At 42.4% G+C, this 24,127-nt stretch overlaps 2 protein-coding genes across 5 annotated transcripts in view; one reads left to right on the top strand and one right to left on the bottom strand.

The window, feature by feature from the left end:
- Positions 1–24,127, bottom strand: part of PPFIBP1 (PPFIA binding protein 1) — a 182,574-nt gene that overhangs the window by 96,932 nt on the left and 61,515 nt on the right. The window lies entirely within an intron of this gene.
- On the top strand, positions 6,121–7,813 carry LOC309812236 (uncharacterized protein C12orf71 homolog; the record flags this gene model as incomplete). Its single annotated transcript, XM_082635863.1, is given in 4 exon segments — positions 6,121–6,682; positions 6,684–7,083; positions 7,086–7,135; positions 7,508–7,813. Coding segments are annotated over 4 exon segments (933 nt in total). The 5' UTR covers positions 6,121–6,505.

Raw genomic sequence — 24,127 nt, forward strand, 5'->3', positions numbered from 1 at the left:
TTTCAAAAAAATAATGGATCAAATATGGCAAAATTTAAGACTTGACCAAACTGAGTTATAAGTATATAGGTGTGTGTTACATCATTTACTATACTTTTATGTATTCTTTTAAAATTTTTTTATTTTGACCTAATTTTAGACTTACAGAGAAGTCACAAACACATTATCCATATATTTTCACCCCACTCCCCCTAATGTTAATATCTTATGCAACCATACTACAACAATCAGACCAGAAAATTAACTTTGGTACAATACCATTAACTAAAATAAAGAACATAGTGAAGTCTCCCTAGGTTTTCCACTAATGTCCTTTTCCTACTCTTATAATCCTATCTAGAATCCCACAGTGCATTTAGTTGTTATTTCTCTTTAGTCTTCTGCAGTTTGTGACAGTTACTGTCTCATGATTAGGCTGTGATTATACATTTTGGGCAAGATCACCATAAAAATGACGTTGTGTCCTCAGTGTATTATATGACAGGGTTCATGACATCTTTTTATATTGTTAAAATATTTCATAATTTCAAAAAATGAAAAATAAGTAGCTATATTAGTCTGGGTTCACCAGAGAAACAGAACCAATAGAACACATATGAATGTGTGTATATACATATACACACACATATACAAAAATGAATGAGAAAAGAGGCTTATTGTAAGGAACTGGCTCATGCAATTACAGAGGCTGAAAAGTCCCAAGATCTGCCCTCTGCAAGCTGGTGACCCAGGAGAGCCAATAATGTAGTTCCAGTCCAAGTCCAATGGCCTGAGAACCAGGAGAACTGATGATGTAAATTCCAGTCTGAGTCCAAAGGCAGGAGAAAACCAACGTCCCAGCTCAAAGGCAGTCAGGCAAGATAGAGCAAATTCTCCCTTACTCAGCTTTTTGTTCTATTCAGGTTTCAAAGGATTGGAGGAGGCCCTCCCACACCAGGGAAGGCAATCTGCCTTAGTCAGTCCACCAATTCAAGTGTGAATTTCATCTAGAAGCATCCTCACAGACATCCAGAATAATGTTGAACCAAATATCTGGGTACCCTGTGGCCTAGTCAACACACAAAATTAACCATAACAGTAGCTTAACTTCTAAGTTAGAAACTTCCCACTCTATTTATTTAGGCTCCAAATCCCATCAAGTCAAATGGATTTGAGGAAGTGTTCCAATTTTCAAAACTTCCATTACTACTGGCTTCAGTTCTAAAACGTAAATTCACAACACACTATCATTTTTGAAACCTCAAGAGCTTTATTATAGATGATTTTGCTTCAAGAGAAGAGGTAATGATGAGCCAGCTATACTATTTATTTATTTATTTATTTATTTTTTGCGGTACGCGGGCCTCTCACTGTTGTGGCCTCTCCCGTTGCGGAGCACAGGCTCCGGACGCGCAGGCCCAGCGGCCATGGCTCACGGGCCCAGCCGCTCCGCGGCCCGTGGGATCCTCCCGGACCGGGGCACAAACCCACGTCCCCTGCATCGGCAGGCGGACTCTCAACCACTGCACCACCAGGGAAGCCCCAGCTATACTATTTAGATAATATACCTGTGATCCAAGAAAAGCTAGCCCACCAAGTCAAGATAAGGCCCTAGGAAAGAAATTAACACAAGGGGTATTGTTAATGAGGACCTCAAATCCCCTGATCTGTTATTAGATGTAAAAGCTAAGTTATCTTTTAGAATTGAATGCGCTCCTCAGCATGGCATCCTAAAGATGGCGTGTGTTGTTGCTATTTCAATATTGCTTTAGGAAAAAAATATCTGAACAAATTATGTAATATATATCAAACAATTAACAGTGATTATCCTTTTTCTGGGGCAGGAGAAAAGGTGAGTTTCAGGGACTTTCATTACCTGAGTTGTATTTTAAATGAAATATATATATTTCATTGTATGTACATACACACACACACACACACACACACATAGAGAGCGAATATACAGAGAAATGGCAGTATGGTATAAATAAATAAAATTTGAAGTTTTCTCTGAGGCTTCCCCTGTGTGAAGCTCCTTTACCTTCAGGATCACTCTAAACTTTAGAAGTTGTGGCTGAGAAATAGTTCTTTTCTACTTAAATGTTTATGTTTAGTCCCATTTCCATGGGTAACGGTATGGCATACAGCTTCCCTCTGACCTTCACTACAGCTGCATGGGAAGAAAGCTACTCATGAATCCTGTTCTAGGCTCCCACTGCTCTGTGAGGAGGTCACAGAGTTTTCATGAAAAGCCAGAGCACAGGGATCCAGATCTCATGATGCCAAAGAGGAAGCTGAATATTTACTTTAAATCTCATTTTAGCCTGCCCCAGATGTGGACGCCATTGTTTTGGGCCAGTTCTACGGACCACTTACTTAGAACACACTGTTCCACTCAAAGGGGTTTCTTTAAAGGAATCAGAATACAAGTTTGATTTTGGCCTAAGTCAACTCTCCCAAGAATCTTTCAGGGGGGAGGTGGGCGGGGTATATAACTGCTCATGCCTTGGTTCCTTTGTCTGTAAAACAGAGCAACGAACGATACGTAACTGATTGGGTTGCTGTGAAGATTAAACAATAAGCACATGTAAAGTGCTTAAAATAGGACCTGGCATGTAGTAAGTGGCCAATAAATGCTAGGGAGCATAGCATGTTGCTCCTGACCTGCACCTGCTGGGATTAATCTAGAACCCCAGGCACTCGTGGGATTTGTGGCAGTCTGTGGCCACTTGCCAGGTGGCCTCTGTTGGGTACAGATGGTGTCTCCCCAACTCCAACTCTGCCTATTTCTTATATCAGGACATCATAACTCCTGAAACAGACTCACCTAAAACAATCTTATTTAACAGAACCTAGAAATTTAACTGGTACAACAGCAAAAAAAACTGAGAGTCGTAGAAAACTTTAAATGTAATCTTGTTAAATAGAAACAAAGACAGAAAAATATTTGAAAAAGATCTTTACGCAACTGACAGATTCCAATGAGTTGAGGTTCTTTTAAGTCGGACCAGTGTTTCTTGGCTTTTTCCTTTTTTGGATGTGTGTGTTTGTGTTTGTGTTGAAATCCGTGCTTCTTTTTGGATAAATATAAAAACCGTATGGTTTCTTTTAATACTGTTTGAAACTTGAAATTTTCAAAAAACTGACCAAAAGCATATCTAAGCAATGTTAATTTAAGAACATGCTTTTCCAACATTGTAAATCAACTACACTCCAATGAAAAAAAATTTTTTTTAAAAAAGAACATGCTTCTTCCAAATACACACACACTTCATTCCTTGGAAACTCTGAGTGGAAGCCCTACTCCCTTCCTGAGAATCACTGAATTGACCGAAAAACAGTACCCCATAGCCCCACCGTTTATACCAGGCTGGCAGTTGCTGTAACTACATTTGCCAAGATGATTCTGCTCTTAGAAAAGGTTATTTTTTGTTTAGTCTCTGCAACTGACAGCCTTCAATCCTACACGACCCACATTTGTCCTCAGAATTTGTACATTTGGAAACAGACAGTGAACGATTTACTTCCCCACCTACAAAGTACCCACTGAGACCTGACCAATCCCACATAATTCCATGATGCCATTGGGAAGGGAAGGGTAGACTGGGAGGTGGCAGGACTTGGTGAGCAGCAGAGGCGCCTAGAGGAAGACGGCAAGGAAAAGCAAAGCTCTAATTGTAGAAAAACCAAGGCAGCTCATGTTACGGAAGAGGCCGTCAAAGGAGACAACATTGGGAACAAGGAAACAAGGACAACGAGGACAGAGATCCAGGTAAGAGAACTAGTTTAAAACAGTGCAGACAGGGCTTCCCTGGTGGCGCAGTGGTTGAGAGTCCGCCTACCGATGCAGGGGACACGGGTCCGTGCCCCGGTCCAGGAAGATCCCACATGCCGCGGAGCGGCTGGGCCCGTGAGCCATGGCCGCTGAGCCTGCGCGTCCGGAGCCTGTGCTCCACAACGGGAGAGGCCACAACAGTGAGAGGCCCGCGCACAGAAAAAAAAAACAAAAAACAAACAAACAGTGCAGACAATCTCAGGAATAAGGCAGAAGCCTAGCTGGGACACTCGAAGTACAAAACAGAGGTCCTCAACGATGCATTCCTCCAAACTTGTCCACAACCATCTTCACTGTTTTCCTTCTAATACCAGGAAATAACACACTCCTTTTATTACTACCGAGCCCCCTGTCCATGCCATGGATCCCACCCTTACTCTCTCCAAAAGCAGCAGCGCACCGTTTAGGTTTTGATACTCTCCCCCTGTACTGACCATGCACCGTTTTTGTGTTTGGGGGGTGGGTGCGGAAACTAACCTTGCCTCTGCCTCCCCCCTCTCACTTTCTCATCCAGACACTGCTGAAGTATGGTCTAGGTTCCCTGTGCCCACCTCGCCTCCTCCCACCCATTCCTCAACCCAGTGTAAACCTACTGACTCCGTTCTCATGAAAGCCAACTGATAACATTCATGCTGCCAAGTGCACTGGAAGTTCTGTTTTGTTTGCTTGTTTTAATCATGTCGAGTATCCAATATACTTTGAATTACCTGGAAGAATGCCTGACAAATGAAACTTCCATCCACGTATAGGCTTACAGGATAAAAACCAAGTTCCCTAACAGGGGTGGAAGACCTTCCACCATCTCACTGACCCCGTTTACCTCCTCCTGTTTGATCTCCCCACACTCCTGGTTGTTTCTCACCTGGGGGATCCTTGCTCACGTGTCCCCTCTGCCTGAAAGGTCCTCTCCCCCAACCCCTCCCCAACTTCCACCTCACTAACTTCCACACCCCCCTAAATACTGAGATCAGAGGGAATCCGCTCTTGGGAGACTTTTCAGACCCTCCCTCCCCCATCTCTGCCCGGCTGCACAAGGCGCCTTCTTCCATTCTCCCATGACGTTATTTTTAAGTTCTGTTGCTGCACTTACCATTCTGTCCTATAAGAGGCTGTTTATGTCCGTTTCCCCAAATAGGCTCTAAATTCCCTCTAGACAGGAACTATCCTGGACACCCACATGACAACAGGGAAGTAACCGCCATGGCATTTGTCCTCCTGCCCTCGAGAGGGATCCTCGTCAGCAGGGATGATATGGATACAGGATATTTTGGGAGCAAGGCACTGGCTACTGTAGCTTTCTATCCGTTTTTTCTCTCTTCCCACATTTTTGACTATAATTTGGGTCCTTGTGTTGCCGTGGTAACCAACAGTGCCAGAACACAGACTTCTGGCAGTTGGACTTTTAGCCACTGAGACTCAGGATCTGAAGGATTTTTCACCTCCCCGGTTTATGGCTCAGGAATTGGCAGCACCACTTTCACGTGGGCAGCCACCAGAGCAGAGCATTACAGAGACTACAACATGTGCGTGCACGCGTGTAAGTATTCTTACCCTCTGCCCCAGTTACTTACTGGGGCATCACAGGAAAAGCTGCACTAAAAAGTGCCATCAGGGCTTCCCTGGTGGCGCAGTGGTTGAGAGTCCGCCTGCTGATGCAGGGGACACGGGTTCGTGCCTCGGTCCGGGAGGATCCCACGTGCCGCGGAGCAGCTGGGCCCGTGAGCCATGGCCACTGAGCCTGCGCGTCTGGAGCCTGTGCTTCGCAATGGGAGAGGCCACAACAGTGAGAGGCCCGCGTACCGCAAAAAAAAAAAAAAAAAAAAAAAAAAGTGCTATCAGATGGTGGGAGGATGGGCATCTAAATGGCTATAACCTTTCTGGGAAGCAATTTGGTAACAACTATTAAGGAGCCTTTAATACATTTGTGATCTTTGATCCATTAAACCCACATTTAAGAATATAAAGAGAGACAAAGATTAATAAGGGAGTTTACTGCAGATTTATCTATTAAGAACAATAACTACTAATGGTCATTAATAAGAAAGTGGTAAAAAGTGACAGAATAGCCATATATATGTTTATTGTAGGTTGTGCCATAAAATATAATAAGTTCAGTTTCAACCAATGTGACTTTCATACCTACATATATATGTGATGTGACTGTACATATATATATATATATATATATATATATATATATATATATATACATACATACATATGTATAAATATAAAGAAAAAGAAGAGATTATAAGGGAGTCCAGAAAAATGTTTTCATGATGATTATCATTATCTCTGGACAGGGGGAATCACAGGCATATTTATCTTGATCTTTATACTTTTTTATATTTTTCAAATTTTATACCATGATGATTTTTTTCTTTTATGATACAAGTTCTTTCAACTGTAGTAACAGATGATGTGAGGCATCCAGTGAAGATGCTTAGCAGAGAGGGTCGTATAGAACAGGTTTTGAAAGGGAGAGGGCTGCCTCTTCCATTCTTCACTGCAGGTTGCAAAACAGGATGAACTTCTATCAGAATGCGATAGCTCCAAATAGAAAAAGAAATGCATAACGTTATTGCGTAAGTACCGTTATTACCTTCTTCTTTTCCCCAATCCCACTTATTTTTTCTTTCTTTTGAAGATCCCTGGAATGAGGGAGACCTGAGATTTGCGCCTTTGAACTCCATGGCACACTCATTCTCCAGCAGCTCCGAATCAAACCTGAGTCTCTCTGTGGGCTATTTCCCCTGTGAGGACAACTTTTCCTATGAGAACATCATCTCCTGTGAAGACACATCTTCTGAAGGTCCTTCAATCCACTTTGTCCCTCCTATCCAAGGGACATGGCGGACTGAAAACATAGGGAGACAGACTCCTGGGGAGACGAGACCAAATACAGGACGACCCAGAGCAGTTCTGCAAACTAAGCATCACCCTGGCCTGGGATGTTGACGTGGCCTCTAAGAATTCAGACTCGATGGCTAATTGGGACCTAAGTGGAGACAACCAGTGGATAGACAAGTATCCCAAAGAGAAGACACAACTGACTCTCAGCAAACTGGATGGTCTTGTGCAAAAGCTTGAGAAATTTCTAGAGAACCAGAAAGATGATGATGATGAGGACTGTGTGTTCCATGAATCTATTCAGGAGGAAGACTCTCAGCTGTCTAGCAGCTCCCCTCCAGGTATGGCTCAGGTTAGTCATCAAGAACATGAGAGCTGTCAACACTTGGCCAAGTTCAACCCATCAGAAAATGAAGATGTCATCAGTTTCCACAGATTCCTCCAAGGCTTCAGAAACATGAGCTTGCTGAAGTGAGCACAGAGATGCCTCACAGGCAAGCAGGGGACAGGCCTGGCGGAGGGGCCAGGTGGCAATGCACAGAGAATTACTACCTGCTATAAAAGGGTCAGAGTGGAGTTGAAGGGAAAATACTGAGGAGCACCAAGGCAGAGAAGAGGGTAGGAAAGTAAAGAAAAAGCCAACAATTATGACCAAAATAGGTGTGCGTGTGTGTGTGTGTGTGTGTGTGTGTGTGTGTGTGTGTGTAAGTATTAATGAGTACTGAAACTGTGCATGTATAGTTGGGTTATTTTTGGTTAAAGGATTTGAGCTCCATAAATGGATAAATATTGACCCCACTGTTGTCTAGGTTACACAATATCTAAAACTCATTTTCTTGGCAGATAATAAGCCAGGTCACTGGCAGCCAAAGGACAAGTATTGCAGAGACCTCCTCAATCTCATCAGGTCCGCAAGAGAAGGAGGACACTCACTCCAGCACACAAGCCCTCTCCTGTCTGAACTTCAGGTGGATCTTCTGCTGGTTAAGGCACCAAGTCCTCTCTTCATTTTGGGGGAGAGAGCACCCCGAGAAGGCCACTGAGAGCCCCCATCAGCTAGCACAAAAGAAACGACTCTCTCACAGAAGCAAGAGAATCCAACCTCAAGAATCCCTCGAATTAGGACACCCCATATCGCCAGATTTTTAAACTTTTTGATAGCCCCTATTCTACAATCCCCATGAGCTATTTTTTTCCCAATAAACAAAATACATATTCTTGTTATCCATGTCTTCCGCTCCCAGCTCAAGATGTTGGCTCAGGCTGAAAGTTTATATGTTGGCCCAAAGACGGAAATATATTCTCTGGGAAGTTTCAGTATTATCATCCTTCCTAACTTGAAGGCATTCTTTTTCCCTCCTCTCCCCACTTCTTTCTGTATTTCACTCTATTTCACTTTATATATTTTAACCTGTTTTATCATTCATCCAAATCCCCACTTTCAGAAGGTAGCAGTCAACCCATCAAATTCCCAATATGGCAGGATGGCTTTGGTTGAACCTGCAGGACTCAAGCAAGTGGCAGAGGATACCAAGTCCCTCAGGAAGCTAAGTTCAATTGGCAGTTTCAGGCGTTCAAGGCGGCGGATCTGATGTTCCCAGAAGACCTGACTGGTTCTAGTACACCTTGCCTTGGCTAGAATAAGTAGCCCACTTAGGAGGAGTGCGAGGATTGGGAATGCCTAACTTTCCTTATTCATAAGATGGGGAAGGTAATAATACAGACTTCATAAGATTGTTGTGAGAATTAATGAGATAATGCAAGCACGTGAATAATATCATTACTAATGTTATTGCTATTATTCATTCTCCTGAGGATATCCCCAGAAGCCCTGATCCAAGGAACATTCAAGAGTGAGAGCTGAAGAGTCAATTCTCATTGAAGTATTTCCCACACAGAAGCAATATTTACGAAAAGTTATGGGTTTCAGCAGACCTGGACTCAACCAAGTTCCCTCCCAGTCCATTCCCCACTGTGCCCTCTGAAATTCCTTTACAATGGTCACTAAACTTTCCAATAAATGTCAACTTCTTTGAGGAAGGCTGTAATCACACTTTTGCTAAAAAGTGCCATTACTGTTGTCACCTCACCTCCCGGGTGAGCCACCACCACCCTCCTTATTCACACTCAGGTTTACTCAAGAGCCCTCCTTCAGCTTTTGCTACCACCCTATAGGACCTTCAGAGTTCATATGATTCTTTGGTTTCAAATTCCTTCCTTTCCACAATTTTAATTTCTTTATCTCTTCCTTCCTCTCTTTTTTCCTTCCTTCCACAAAATGTAGCACATAGGAGCACAAGATAATTTTCTAGCTTACAAAAAACAAAGCAAAAACAAATTCAATCTTTGAGCTCCAGCTGGCTTATTATTTAAGAGGTAAAGCCATGTAAACATATGATTATAAAGGGTTATGGCGGGTCATACAATAGTCTGTACATGGTCCATACTGACTACTAAACAATAATCAATTCAACATGGGGAGGTTAATTTTACAAGGTTTCATATATGAGGTTGCTTGAGTCACAAATGTGGTTAGTTTAAGGTGGAGGACTTTAGAAACTGGCATGGAGTTAAGGTGTGCGATCCTGGCTGGTTATACATGAGAGACACTGGGGAGGATATTGTCCCAGGAAAGACAGCACCATGGGAAGGAAGGAATCAAAGAGCAGGGCCTTCTTAGCAGTATATGCTCATGGTCACACCCTGAATCTCTGCACAGCCAGACTCCTCACTTTATCCACCTCTCTGAGAATATTTCCCATTCAACTAGCTCACGTGTATGCCCTCCGCCACCTTCAGCTGCTCTTTGACTTCACCAAGACTTTGAGTCCCATTACCCTACCCGTTCCATGACTTTCATTCACCTCCTTCCAGATGCAACCTTTGCCGCTCCTTCCCAAGCCATGGCATATCCACCACATCTACTAGCATTCACAGTGCCTGCCCTCTTCTTCTCCCAGCTCTTCTGTTAATCTATACTCTCCAAGTTCCCCAACAGAACAACTGTCTTGCTTCTCATAAGAGCCAATACACAAACATAGGAATTACCTTCTCCATTCCCTGGAGAATTCCCCCAATGCCTTCTCAAGTCCACATTGCCTGGGGCACTCATCCTTAAAGACCCTGCTCTAGGGCTGCTATGAGGCCAAGACTGATTCTTCCAGTTGACATGGTCAACTTTACTTAAGCTGTCCCCCAGTCCCTACCCTCAAACCATGACTTGTACTTTTCAGCTCTCTTGATATGACTATTTTACCAACAGACTCCGACCTCTTGAGGGCAAGCACCAGGTCTCAGCTCCTTTTCACTGCAAGATCTTAACACAGTGTTTGGTACAGAGTGATCTCTCTGTCTCTATATAATCTTTTTTAATGATTTGAATATGTCCTATTTCTCTTTTTTCCTACATAATTTTCTTTAAAAATGAAATACAACAGCTTAGAGTTGCTATTCCTTAAGTCAAAAGTCACTGGCCAGCAGGGTTAAGAGCAGCAAAGGAGAGTTAGGGGGGAGACAGGAAGAAGAGAAAATGGCAATCTGTGAAAAGTCAAGTGAGGTGGCTTGACCTTGATTGAGAAACCTAAGACCAGAGGAATTTAGCAACTAATTTGAAATTTTAATTCAACAAATATACATGGAGCCTTACTGTTGCTTTAACCAGACACCGTGATACGCCTAAAAGAAAGATGACATCTCCTACCGTCATGGCGCTTGTAACCAGTCTTGTTCCTTGCTCAATTCTTTCTCTAGTAATTAAGTCAACCTCTAAGAAAAACTCACCCAAAAACTCACTTTAAGATTGCCCACACTGAATAAGAAGCCCTGTTCATTTGTAAGGTTTCTGACATATTTGTGTTTATTTTTCAGTGTTGTATAAACCTGTTTGACAAGTATGAACCCACCTCTACGATTCAAGCAATGCACTTTACAAGCCTTTGTAATAAATATTTTTTATAAAGAATTGGAATGCTAAATATTCCTTGGGGTTGTTGTGCTACATCTTAGAAAGTGAGTCAAAGTGTTTGAAAATAGGAACTATTTCAGTACCTCCTCATTTATTACAGCGTCAAATATGCTATGAAGCTCTTAGCTACATGCCAACCTAGGAACAGGTTCTCTGCTCTCTGTCGTGTCCAAAGGGCTGGTGGAGGCCACTACACACCAAGTGGACTGACAGCAAACTGGGCGTGGCCATGGAGAGACTCTAGCTTTGCAGAAACCTCAAGATTCTAGGAGAATGACTGCGCTTGCCGGGCACATGCCAGTCTAATTCCTTCAAGTGAATTGCTCAACCTTGAGAACCATAAAGTTCAGATGCTTGAATTAATGAGGTTTTGCCTTAAATATTCATATTCTGGAATCTATAACAACACCATAATATAAGCCAGCATGCAGGGTAAGAAATTATCAAACAAATGCAAGGAGTATTCAGCTGTCTCCAAACACAGAATTGGGATAGGTTAATGTAAATTTTATAGACCATCTCATGCCACACCAATTTTTCACTCAGCAAGCTCTCAGTGAGAGAAAAAAGTGTGTGATCATACTATACCAGCAAAATATGGACAAGTCATTTTTCCAGACTTAAAGAACATAATGTGAAAATTCATGGCTCAAAAGGATGCAGGAGTCCAAGGTCTACCTGGTCACAAAAATAGTGTCCAAGATCCTCTTATAAAACAATGAAAAGAAAAATAAAGCAAATTATAAATGAATTCATAGAGAGTGCTGATAATTACCCCTATATTTAAGAATAGTTTTGTTTAGGCAGGAGGGATAGTTACATGCTTCAAAAATAGGTCTTTTCATTATGAATTGCAAGCAGGAGAACTGATACTGCATGCCGGGTACTCTCTAATCTCAAGATGGATGGGGGGAGTTCTCAACTGCACTGCCCAGAGTCAATCTTTTCCTGCTACCCCTGACTACCGCAACAAAGAGAACAACACTCTGCTTTCAAAAGTGAAATAAGATCCTCATCAGATAACACTGAGTCACTGAGTGAGTCAGTCATGAGCAAGGCAGGTATAAAAGCCTTAGGATAAATCTTAAAAGGATTATAAACCTAGATCAAGAAACCCCCCCTACTACACAATTTCTGTTTACTATCCCAACTTTTATAGGAATTTCATGGTTTTGATGCCCATTTGATTTCAATCTAACATGCTTTATAAAGAACCATTGAGTGTTTTCAAATCGGAGGGCAAACATCAATATCTTTTCAGATTGTGGCTGGGTTGAATGAAAATTCGTCTCATGATTATTGAATTCTCTCAGTCTAGAAGGAAATCAGAATGGCAATTTACTTTGTTTTTCCTCATCTGCATCATAAATCCTTAATAAATCTTAAGGATTTATTGTTTTAAGGGCAAATCCCCGAAACTAAAAGACACTCTCTCACTCTCTCTCTCTCTCTCTCTCTCTCTCTCTCTCTCTCTCTCTCTCCTAGAACTTTACTATACACCCACTCACAAAGAAAACACTGCAGACATTTAAAATATTAATATATTTTTGTAGAGTTGCTTACAAGTTTCCCTTTCGTCAACTCCTCTGCCATCTGTCTTTGGGGCCTAGATTTTTCCCAAATAGGGATGGGAATGAGAAGGAGAATGTTTCTCTAGTAAAGTGACTTTCAAAAATTCAGTTAGTACCATATTGCAACCACCAACATAGTAACTGATTCACATAAGGATCAAAGATGAATGCGAAAACCATTGGGTGAATAACTGACTGTCGAGGAACAAGATATGCACATGGTCCCCAAGAATTACCCCACAGATGACTTATTAGTGATTAAGGGATTAGGTACCTTTACAATGGAGAGGTCCAGTGAACACCAACTTAATCCAATGATTAAATTTAGCCTAACCACCATCCTGTACGTTCTAAAGAGAAGCAGTGTATTTTTGCTAGCAATGTTTAATCTAAATTTAATCACTAGGAAACCAATGGATGAACCCAGATTAAAAGACATACTTCTAGACAACTATCTCACTTTCCAAACATGTTAATGTCATGAAATGAAAAAATAAGAGAAAAAAAAAGCAGGGAGACAAGATAGTTCAAAAAAGCGATTAGGGGGCTTCCCTGGTGGCGCAGTGATTGAGAGTCCGCCTGCTGATGCAGGGGACATGGGTTCGTGCCCCGGTCCAGGAGGACCCCACATGGGAGCGGCTACGCCCGTGAGCCATGGCCGCTTAGCCTTCGCGTCCGGAGCCTGTGCTCCGCAACAGGAGAGGCCGCAATAGTGAGAGGCCCGTGTACCGCAAAAAAAAAAAAAAGAGAGAGACTAGGGCTTCCCTGGTGGCGCAGTGGTTGAGAGTCTGCCTGCCGATTCAGGGGACGTGGGTTCATGCCCCGGTCCAGGAAGATCTCACATGCTGCGGAGCGGCTGGGCCCGTGAGCCATGGCTGCTGAGCCTGCGCTACCGGAGACTGTGCTCTACAACGGGAGAGGCCACAACAGTGAGAGGCCCGCGTACCGCAAAAAAAAAAAAAAGACTAAAGAGACATGACAACCGATTGCTATTTACCATCCTTACTGAATCTTTCAAATCTACAAAACTACCATAAAAGGTATTTTTTAACAGTTGGACAAGTCTGAATGGGGACTGTATATTAAGCCCTTCGAAACAGTCCAAGAAAAAAACACAAAATGGAGAGAAAATGAGAAAACAAAGATGGGGAAATTGTTAAGAAAAACTCCAGTAAGTAGGGAATCCAGATCTCTGCTACTAAAATATTGTATTTGCTATTCTTGTGTGATAGTAACGTCTTAAAGATGTACATATTTAAAGCATTAAAATTTTTACTCTAAACAAAACTTAGGTATTAATCTGATTTCTCAAGTGGTATAAACTGGGCAATTCTTTAATCTGGATTCATTCATCCTGGCACCTGCCTTTGGATTTACCACTGGGTTTAAGGAATTTTCAGTCTCATGGGTTAATACATATTCATCCCCTAAGTCCCTCTAACTGTAAAAAGACAAATTAGTGCAGTTGAAAGAAGATTAGCATCTAAGCACTTTTAAAAAAACATTTCAAATTTCAGGAGTTTATTTAGCTTTTGTAAGAGTAATTTTGCCCAATGCAGAGCCAGGGTCTCTGCCCGCAAACTATCCACAGTTTTCAAGGCCTGGATATCTCACATTTACTTTCAAAAGAACTTCTTGGGCATTTTCTATGCTTCTCACAAATCAAGAACAGTTTGCCACTTACGATACTAACAATTCCTACAAATTGTTTTGACATTTCCTTTTATTCTGAGTGGTGCTAGATTGTTCTGCTTCTTCCAACCTAAGAAGTAGCATAAGCCTAAAGTCACCATATAATGCATTGAACATCCTGAGGGACTTTTGAGAGAAGAGGGTGCTACCATAGTCCTTTAACCTTTTATGGAGCATGCCTTTTATATGATTAAAGCTACAGATTTTCTCTTAAACAAATGCACACATTCATATATACTAAACACTTTGAAACAATTCAGAAAGTTCACAGACTCTCTGAATCCTACGCTTTAATCCCAGATTCAAAACCCAAGTTCTTAAATAAAACTTCCTGGCTTCAAATCCCAGGTCCACTGCTTATTTGCAGTGGATCCTGGGGAAGTTGCTTAAGCTCTCTGGGCTTTCCATTTGATCTTTAAAATGTGATGCTACTGGGTTGGCCAAAAAGTGCCTTCGGTTTTTAAGTAAAAATAAAAGACACATTTTTCATTTTCACCAAGAACTTTATTTATTTATTTATTGTAGAATAGAGGGTTTTTAAAACTTTTTTTAAATTTTATTTATTTAGTTAGTTAGTTAGTTAGTTTTGGTTGCATTGGGTCTTTGTTGCTGCGCTAGGGCTTTCTCTAGTTGCGGTGAGCAGGGGCTACTCTTTGTCGTGGTGCGCAGGCTTCTCATTGCAGTGGCTTCTCTTGCTGCAGAGCACGGGTTCTAGGCATGTGGGCTCAGTAGTTGTGGCTTGCGGGCTCTGGAGCGCAGGTTCGGTAGTTGTGGCTCACAGGCTTAGTTGCTCCGTAGCATGTGGGATCTTCCCAGACTACGGATTGAACCCATGTCCCCTGCATTGGCAGGCGGATTCTTAACCGCTGCACCACCAGGGAAGTCCCACCAAGAACTTTAGTGAATAATGTATTCACCCTTTTGTTCCACTACCTTCTGCCATTTTTCAGGTAACTCCATAATCCCATCTTCCCAAAACTTTTTATCTTTTTGAGCAAAGAATTGTTCCAGGTGCTTTTTACAGTCTTCGAGAGAATTGAAATTTTTTCCATTAAGAGAATTTTGTACAGACCTAAATAAATGGAAATCCAAAGGTGCAATGTTTGGTGAATACAGCAGATGAATCAGAACTTCACAGCCAAGCTGTAACAGTTTTTGCCTGGTCATCAAAGAAACATGCGGTCTTGCGTTAACCTGATGGAAGATTATACGTTTTCTGTTGACTAATTCCGGATGCTTTTCATCAAGTGCTGCTTGCAGTTGGTCTAATTGGGAGCGGTACTTGTTGGAATTGTTCGGTTTTCCAGAAGGAGCTCATAATAGAGGATTCCCTTCCAATCCCACCATATACACAATATCATCTTCTTTGGATGAAGACCAGCCTTTGGTGTTGGCTGGTGGTGGTTCATTTCGCTTGCCCCACGATCTCTTCCGTTACACATTATTGTACAGTATCCATTTTTCATCACCCGTCACAATTTCTTTTAAAAATGGAGGGACTTCCCTGGTGGTCCAGTGGTAAAGAATCAACCTTCCAATGTAGGGGATACGGGTTTGATCCCTGGTTGGGGAACTAAGATCCCACATGCCGCAGAGCAACTAGGCCCATGCACCACAACTACTGAGTCTGGGCACCTCAACTAGAGAGCCTGTGTGCCAAAACCTACAAGCCCATGCACACTGGAGCCTGCATGCCACAACCAGAGAGAGAAAAACCTGCATGCCACAACTAGAGAAAAGCCCGCACGCCACAACTAAAGAGAAGCCCACACGCCACAACTAAAGAGAAGCCCACACGCCACAGCGAAAGATCCCCCATGCCACAACTAAGACCCGATGCAGCCAAATATAAAAAATAAATAAATAAAAGTAAAATGAAATAAAAATAAAAATGGAACGTTTCTGTTACATTTAGAGAATCGCATGCAGAAATATGGTCAAGAAGATTTTTTTCACTTAACTTATGTGGAACCCACACATCAAAGAGACGAACATAACCAAGCTTGTGCAAATGATTTTCACCACTTGATTTGGATATTTTCACTATGTCAGCTATCTCCCACGTGGTGCAACGCTGATTGTTCTCCATTAATGTCTCCATTTGATCGCTAGCAACTTCAACTGGTCTACCCAACCATGGAGCATTGTCCAGCGAGAAATGTCCAGCAGAAGACTTCACAAACCACTTCTGACCCGTTCGATCACAGAACCTACACACACTGCACAAATTTTATTTTTTTGCGTTTCAGTTGCGTTTTTACCTTTTTTGAAATAATAAAGCATAATATGCCAAAAATGTTGCGTTTTTCCTCCATCTTCAATATTAAAATGGCTACACAAAAATTCACCAATTTTGGGCTTCCCTGGTGGCACAGTGGTTGAGAGTCCGCCTGCCGATGCAGGGTACATGGGTTCGTGTCCCGGTCCGGGAAGATCCCACATGCCACGGAGCGGCTGGGCCCGTGAGCCATGGCCGCTGAGCCTGCGCGTCCGGAGCCTGTGCTCCTCAACGGGAGAGGCCACAACAGTGAGAGGCCCATGTACCGCAAAAAAAAAAAAAAAAAATCATCAATTTTGATGTCTTTTTAATTTTTATTTTATTTTTTTTTGTTTGTTTTTGTGGTACGCGGCCCTCTCACTGCTGTGGCCTCTCCCGTTGCGGAGCACAGGCTCCGGACGCGCAGGCTCAGCGGCCATGGCTCACGGGCCCAGCCACTCTGCGGCATGTTGGATCTTCCCGGACCGGGGCACAAACCCGTGTCCCCTGCATCCACAGGCGGACTCTCAACCACTGCGCCACCAGGGAAGCCCTTGATGTCTTTTTAATGCACGCTGATATGACAGCTGTCACATACAATCTAACAAAATTGTTTCTAATGAAGTTAAAGACAACTAAATGCTACTAGAGCCATCTTACGGAAAAATCCGGATGAAACTTTCGGCCGACCCCATAATAGTACTAACTTCAAATTGCTATGGTGAGGATTTAGTAAAAGTGTCTGACACCTAGTAAAAGCTTGTAATTTTTAGCCACTGCCCTTCCTGTCATATACCTCCTTTGCTTTGAAAATTTGCATGGCTCCTAATGACCACAGAATTAATTCCAAGCAAACTGCCATTACATTTCCCTCCATCAGATTATGATGTGCCTTCCCAGTCTTATTTAACAATCCTCCACCCTCGCCCCCATGCTCCCTGCAGTACTTGTCCCCTGCTGCTGCTCCCTGTACTTTCTTGCCTCAGTGCCTTTGCTTATACTGTTCCCTCCCCTTGGAACTGCCCTAACCATGCTACTACTCCTTCCATCTGCCTTGCCACCTACCTACTCCCAACTGCACCCTTCAAGGCTCAGGTTAGATCCAAGCTCTTCTATGGAACTGAGCAGGTTGGAAATAATTTTCTCCTTCCTTTGTCCTAATCATGGCTCTAACTGCAGCTAAGTGTACATTTTATCCTGTTTTACAGAAATGCGCTTCCACAACTTTCTCTCCCACTAGACAAAAGCCCCTGTGTTCTGCTTATCTTTTCACGCTCCAAAGCCCCTGGCCCAGTTTCTTGTACATAGTAGCTCCACGATAAATACTTGGTGAAATGAATCGTTAATCTGCAGGAAATAATTGAAACAGATAATATCTGAAATTGAATATCATTTCCTCTCACATAAAATTTCACTAGCTTCTACTTCAATTAAGTCGAGTCCCTGGATGTTTATATTGGGGGCCAGGGAGTGTGGCACAGTGTAGGTGTTTCCTGAGTGGAAAAGCTCAGTTTTGTACAACAGACAAAGCTACTTAACAAAAGGGCAGCCACAGCTTTCTACTTGCCTTAGTAGAAACTGATAGTCTATCCTCTCTTTTTTGTTTAAAAAGACGTTTTAAGCCTTCTTATTTCCTTTAGATAATGTTTAGATGCATTCACTCATTCAAATACGTTTACTGACATTAACATGCTAGAGGCTGTGCACAAAGGTGAGTATCACAGACCCTTCCTCTGCAGAGCTCACACCTGGGGAGAGACAGGCATCTTGCCAGACGTAGCACAGGGGCTGTAATTTGAGCTAGAGCTGAAAGGAAGAGCTGGGCGAAGGAGCAGACAACACTGGCAGAGGGGACAGTCTATGCAATGGCCACAAGTCCTAAAAGGCATGCTTGGGATCCAGTGATGAGTCCAGTTTAGCTTGAGCACAGGGTGTACTTCAGCGCGATGGGTAAGAGATTGAAGTCTGAGGTGCAGGGATGGAGCCAGGTCACTACGGAGCTTTGAATTGTTTCTTATGGGGAGAATGGAGTTTTTGAAGCAAGAGGTTGAGATGAACAAATCTATGTTCTAGAGAGAAGTTTCTAATAACAGCAGTGTGGGAGTGGGGCTGAAGTGGAGAGAAGTTGGTATCAAGAATGTTAGAGGGGGCTTCCCTGGTGGCGCAGTGGTTGAGAGTCCGCCTGCTGATGCAGGGGATATGGGTTCGTGCCCCGGTCCGGGAAGATCCCACATGCTGCGGAGCGGCTGGGCCTGGAGCCATGGCCACTGAGCCTGCGCGTCTGGAGTCTGTGCTCCGCAACGGGAGAGGCCACAACAGTGAGAGGCCCGCGTACCGCAAAAAAAAAAAAAAAAAAAAAAAGAATGTTAGAGAAAAAAATCCTGCCAGGCTCCATGGTGAGATGGAAGAAAGAGTCCAGTGCAGTTCCAGCCCTTAAGTAGTTTTCTCAAAACGTTTGGTGGTCCTCCTGTTCCATCCTCAGGCCCAGCTGCAATACCCTCCATGCTACACCGGCTCTGACATTACTCTCTCTGACAGTGAGTAAGCATTTACTTGAGTTCATTTAATGAACACAGTGGAAATTATCTAAGTTGAAAAGATACATCAGATTCATATTGTGCCCTCAAGTGCCCAGGCACCAGGGAGTAGATTTCTCCTGGCTCATTCTGTCAATTCTTTATTTATTATTCATTCACTTGCTGAGGTCCCACTATGTGTTGGCCATTATTACCCTTCATACCAAGGACATGGGGATACACAAGATGTTGTTCCTATTCTACAGATGTTCAAAGTGAGGGCAGAAGTGTTAACTGTCATTTATTCAACAAAAGGAATTAATTGGCCTTCATCTTATATGAAGCTGTCTAAAAATGTGTTCTGGATATTGGTCACAATAGTAACTTGTAACTCATTTTTACCTTAAATGATTGGCTTTCTACATGAACTGTATAGCTGGGCTGAGGAGGGTTCCTGCTACAATGTCTGGGATTACTTTGCTTATATTATACAGTAGATGTCTGTGAAATTGCCCACTCACTAAAATTTATTTGTAACCCCAACATCAGTATCAGTGGCACTTTTGCAGTTGTTCACGGCCGTGTACAGAGTGGCAAAAAATTTGAGTGCCCGTGTGCATGGTCCCAGCTGAGGTCAAACAAGGCAATGCTCTGCCTTCTCGCTTCAGCTTAGCTCTCCTACTATAAATAAGTGTCCTTTTCATGGGCTATCCTGTGCCATGTTTTTCATATTTCTGTGCTTCTGGTTGGTGATTTCAGTGTTTAAAACGGTCCCCAAGCATGAGGCTGAAGTGCTGTTTAGTGTTTCTGAATGCAAGAAGGCTGTGAGGTGCCTTGTGGAGAAAATGCATGTGTTAGGTAAGCTTAGTTCAAGCATGAGTTATCGTGCTGTTCATCGGGAATTCAATGTTAATGTATCAGCACCATTAAATAAGGTCCCTTTAAATGGAAGCAAGGTTATGTATTGGTCAGTTGTGAAGACGCTGTGACAGAAGCTCACAGGAACCTAAGCCTGTGAATCCCCTAGGAGCAATGGTTCCGTAGGCACTAATTCAGCATTTTGGTGACTTTACAGAATGCCACTACTGCAACAAACAAGAATCAGCTGCCTTCTGTCAGGTCAAGAGTGCAGAGAACACACTGAGTTTTTCTCAGTTCTACCTCCTGAGGATTCAGGAATGCCACAGAGGGAGGAAACAGAAATCACTTTCTGCTAAGTGAACTAAGTCAGACAGAGAAAGACACATACCGCATGATCTCACTCATATGTCCAACCTAAACAACAAACAAACAGAATAAAATGAAAACAGACTCATAGATACAGAGAACAAATAGGTGGTTGCCAGAAGGGAGGGTGATGTGGAGGTGGGTGAAATAGGTGAAGGGGATTAAGAGGTACAAACCTCCAGTTATATAACAAACAAGTCATGGGGAATATGGTCAGTATTATACAGCATAATATATACAGCATAAGGAATATGGTCAATATTATTATAATAACTTTGTACAGGGATCAATGTTTATTAGGCTTATGATGGTGATCACTTCATAACATATGCAAATGTCAAACCATTTTGTAATATACCTGAAACTAATGTTGTATGTCAAATGTATTTCAATTTTTTTTTTAAAGACAAAAAAACAAATTACTTTCTGGGTCCTGTAACACTTCAGTAGAATTAGTTGGTATTTCCTGTCCCTGTAAAGTCACTTAGACACAGTCTCACAAAGAAGGTCAACATAAATGGGTGTTTTGGTATCACCATCTTCTCTTGGGTGAAAACTTTATGCTTAAAGTCTGATACTCCTTGAAGACCACCTATTTCCTGCTTGATACTTAGTCTTTTGACAACTCCAACAATCTGGGTAAAAGGCCCCTGAAAGGGGTGTGCTGTGCCAGACCTCAGACAAGATCAATGTAGACCCTGAAGAACCAAAAAACCCACTTTTCTAACCAAATAATCCATTCTTTAATTTCTAAAAATTTATAAACAATAAGACTATTCAAGTCTCACCAAATTATCCAAGACTTTTGAGAATGCCCCCAGAATCCCATGTTTCCCTTTGTAATCTCAAGCAGGAAACAACTCCCGGACGTCAGTGTACTAAGAAGCCAGCTTCCCTACTCCAGGAATTCCATGCCTTTGAACCAGAAGCATTAATGGAGAATTCCATCCTGTCTTCTTGACTCTTTCCCAAGGTTGAGATAGTGTTTATTTGTTAAACAAAACAGTCATCCAAACACAGATCTGTTGAAATGCTTCCAAGCAAGATGAGAGGCCAAGGCAAGGAGGAGGAACAGCTAATCAGAGACCAAGGGCAAGAAAAGCTGGGTCCAAAATAAATATAGTACAAAATGCCCAGAATAGCCCAGAAAGACAGCTGATGCCCTTTTCTTCTAAAATCTCTTAATATCACAGAATCAAACGGACCAAATATTTAAAGCCAAGCATATAACTACTACCATGAAGGTAAAGGAATAAAGTAAAAACAAACGTACAAACAAGAAAAGATGATGGCACAACAACAACTTGTGTTTTGAAATACAAACTAAAACACAGACAGCAAATACAATTTACTGTACCTCATTTAGGAGTTGGTCGTCGGCCAGGGATTACGCCTCAGTTCAAGGTAATTGTTACAGGAAGCTGTCAAGGCTAGTTCAAACTTTGAAAGCAACCGTAATATTTCTAAGGAGATAGCATATATTATTTTTTGCCTGAAGCTTAAATGAATCCTGGTACAATGCCTGTGAATTGCCACACCCCTAATTTAAGTCTCCTCTTGGTTGGAGCAGCTCTGGGCCATGATCTGACAAGGAGAGGCTAGCATTATGGACCCAAGGAACACTGACCACACCCTTCCAACCTCATTTCTGTGATTATAACGCACAAAGCCTTGCTACTGCTAAACAATGGATTTAAGAATGACTGAAAACCCTTCTCCCACTTCTTTACTCCCAAAGCGATGGAGACCCTGGCTAACTGAAATTCTGGTGCCAGAACCCAGATTTCCCCAGAATACCACAATATTAAACCACAGATCCACTAAGCAGGAGTCAGAATTCCCGCAACCCTCTTCCTCCTTAAAACACTGCTGAGACTACGTACGTAAGTGCCATTGGAGATGCTAAGCCCTCCTCATTAACTGCGGAAATGCATGGAGACTTGAGAGAAACACACACCACCTGTGCAGCTACAAGCCAGCGTGCATGTACGCCCACACACACACATGCTCCCTACGTATTTTGATTATTTAGACGTGTAAACATTTCCTGCTCTCTGTCAACAGTTACACTCTTGCATATCTGTATTAAGGAGAAAAAAAGTCAAAGGCACTGACTACCAGTTTTCCAAGAGGTGAGGAGAAAAGAAAACAACCGAGAATAAAAAGATGGCTACGACTCTGGCAAGTTAAACAAAGAGCTTCAAGCAGCCCTCAAACTCCATCCACAAGCTCACACACATGGAAGCGTCTGCTTGAAGGGAGAGTTCTAACAGCCCAACTAAATCTCCATTTGATTGTAAAGGTGATCTTAGACATTTGGTGAGAGAGAGAGAGAGAACTAAAGGGAAGAAGAATAAAAAGGAAAAGGTTTCGTAAATTTCATGAAGAAAAGAAATTCATTTATGTATTATCTCAGGTTATGATGAATCAATGAAGCACAAGACAAAACCACATATGTGACACATGATTCCAAACAAGATAGCCATCCCCAAGCAGTATTTTCAGAATGTTCAGTTCAAATTGCCTAGAATAAAGAATGTTTGGTTCAAGACACACAGTCAGGAGATAGAAAACTTCAAACCCCATGTAATAATTAAAGTGATAGAGACTGCAGGAAGGGTATGGACAAAGGGCACAAAGGGACAGAGCTGGGCTGGATGCTGTTCTTTGGGGATGATGCCATCTCAGTGGCTACAAATCGCCTGCTTAGAAACCACTACACGACCAGGTGGAGTGATCGTGTGGGCAGGCCCGAGTACCGTCCTGCACATTCCCATGGCCTTCCTCGGCCTAATGAAGAGGAGGCCGTGCTGAGGTCCCACTTCATTCCTGTGGCTGGTCCATTCCACCTCAAGGTGGTATAACCAGACAGCTTTCACCACCGTCACCCGTGATCTCAAGAACCATTACCACATGGGAGAGACCAGGGTGTTGCCTGCACCCTAGGCAAATGATATTTCTTCTACTTGTCAGTTGCCAGAACATCTAAATGTCTTAAAGTACAAACATTCCAAAGTTCTAAGAGGATAGAGGTAAGAACTTAAAAGTAATTATTAAGTGATAACACTGTTTAGTAGTTAATCTTATTTTATTAATTCAGTTGAATCCATTAAATCATTTCAATGCTAGTTTTTTGTTTTCGTTTTTGTTTTTGTTTTGCGGTACACGGGCCTCTCACTGTTGTGGCCTCTCGCGTTGCGAAGCACAGGCTCCGGATGCGCAGGCTCAGCGGCCATGGCTCACGGGCCCAGCCGCTCCACGGCATGTGGGATCTTCCCAGACCAGGGCACGAACCCGTGTCCCCTGCATCAGCAGGCGGACTCTCAACGACTGCGCCACCAGGGAAGCCCTCAATGCTAGTTTTTAGATATCATTTTTAATAAATAATTTCTTCAACAACTGGAACCACAAAACGTATCCAAATTTTGTGATACTCCCAACTGTGGGACTGTACCATGAGAACTGAGAATTTAAATAGAGACATGAGATAAGGCCAAAGGCAGCTTTCATAATCCAGCTATGCCATATATTTAAATTCAATGTCTTGAATATTTATTTATGTAGTTTAACATAAATATAAACATCCTTTGATGAACAAAGCAAGTGTATGAGAGCTGGTTAAAGTAAATGTCAGTGTGAAAATACATTGATATATACTCATATAGCCTGCACAACAGTCTGGTCATTTGTTTTTTATTTGCTGTGACATTCACTATTTTGTGAACTTAGGTCATATCTTAAAACTACTCCTTCCCCTACTATCATAAAAACCAAAATCTGTTGTCACAGAACTTCTGACCTGGGGCAAACCCATGAAAGAATATAGCATTCAGAAAAATACAGCTACACCTCAAACTTGATATTATTACATTTACAGAACTCACAGAATCTTCCTCTGCCTCAAAGACTCAGTCTAACTTTCTCATTTTACAGATGAGAAAACTGAGACCCAGGATTAATAATACACCTGAAGTCCCAAAGCTAATTTGTAGAGAAGTCAGAACTAGAATTTCAGAGTCTTGGGTCAAATGTTGTCTTCGACTCAACTCACTCTAAAAGTTTCCTTTTTAGAACACTAGATTATTCATTTGTTAGATCATAATCACACTGAGGGCAAAATCAAGCTTAATCTACACCATTTGCCCCAATATCTAGTCCAAAATTCATCAACAAGTGGAAAGATGTCCCCAACCACAGCCAGTTGGAATGGACACACTATACCAGCTGTGGTCTGTA

The sequence above is a fragment of the Mesoplodon mirus genome (genome assembly GCF_964341445.2).
Source record: "Mesoplodon mirus genome assembly, chromosome: 11".
Lineage (NCBI taxonomy): Eukaryota > Metazoa > Chordata > Mammalia > Artiodactyla > Ziphiidae > Mesoplodon > Mesoplodon mirus.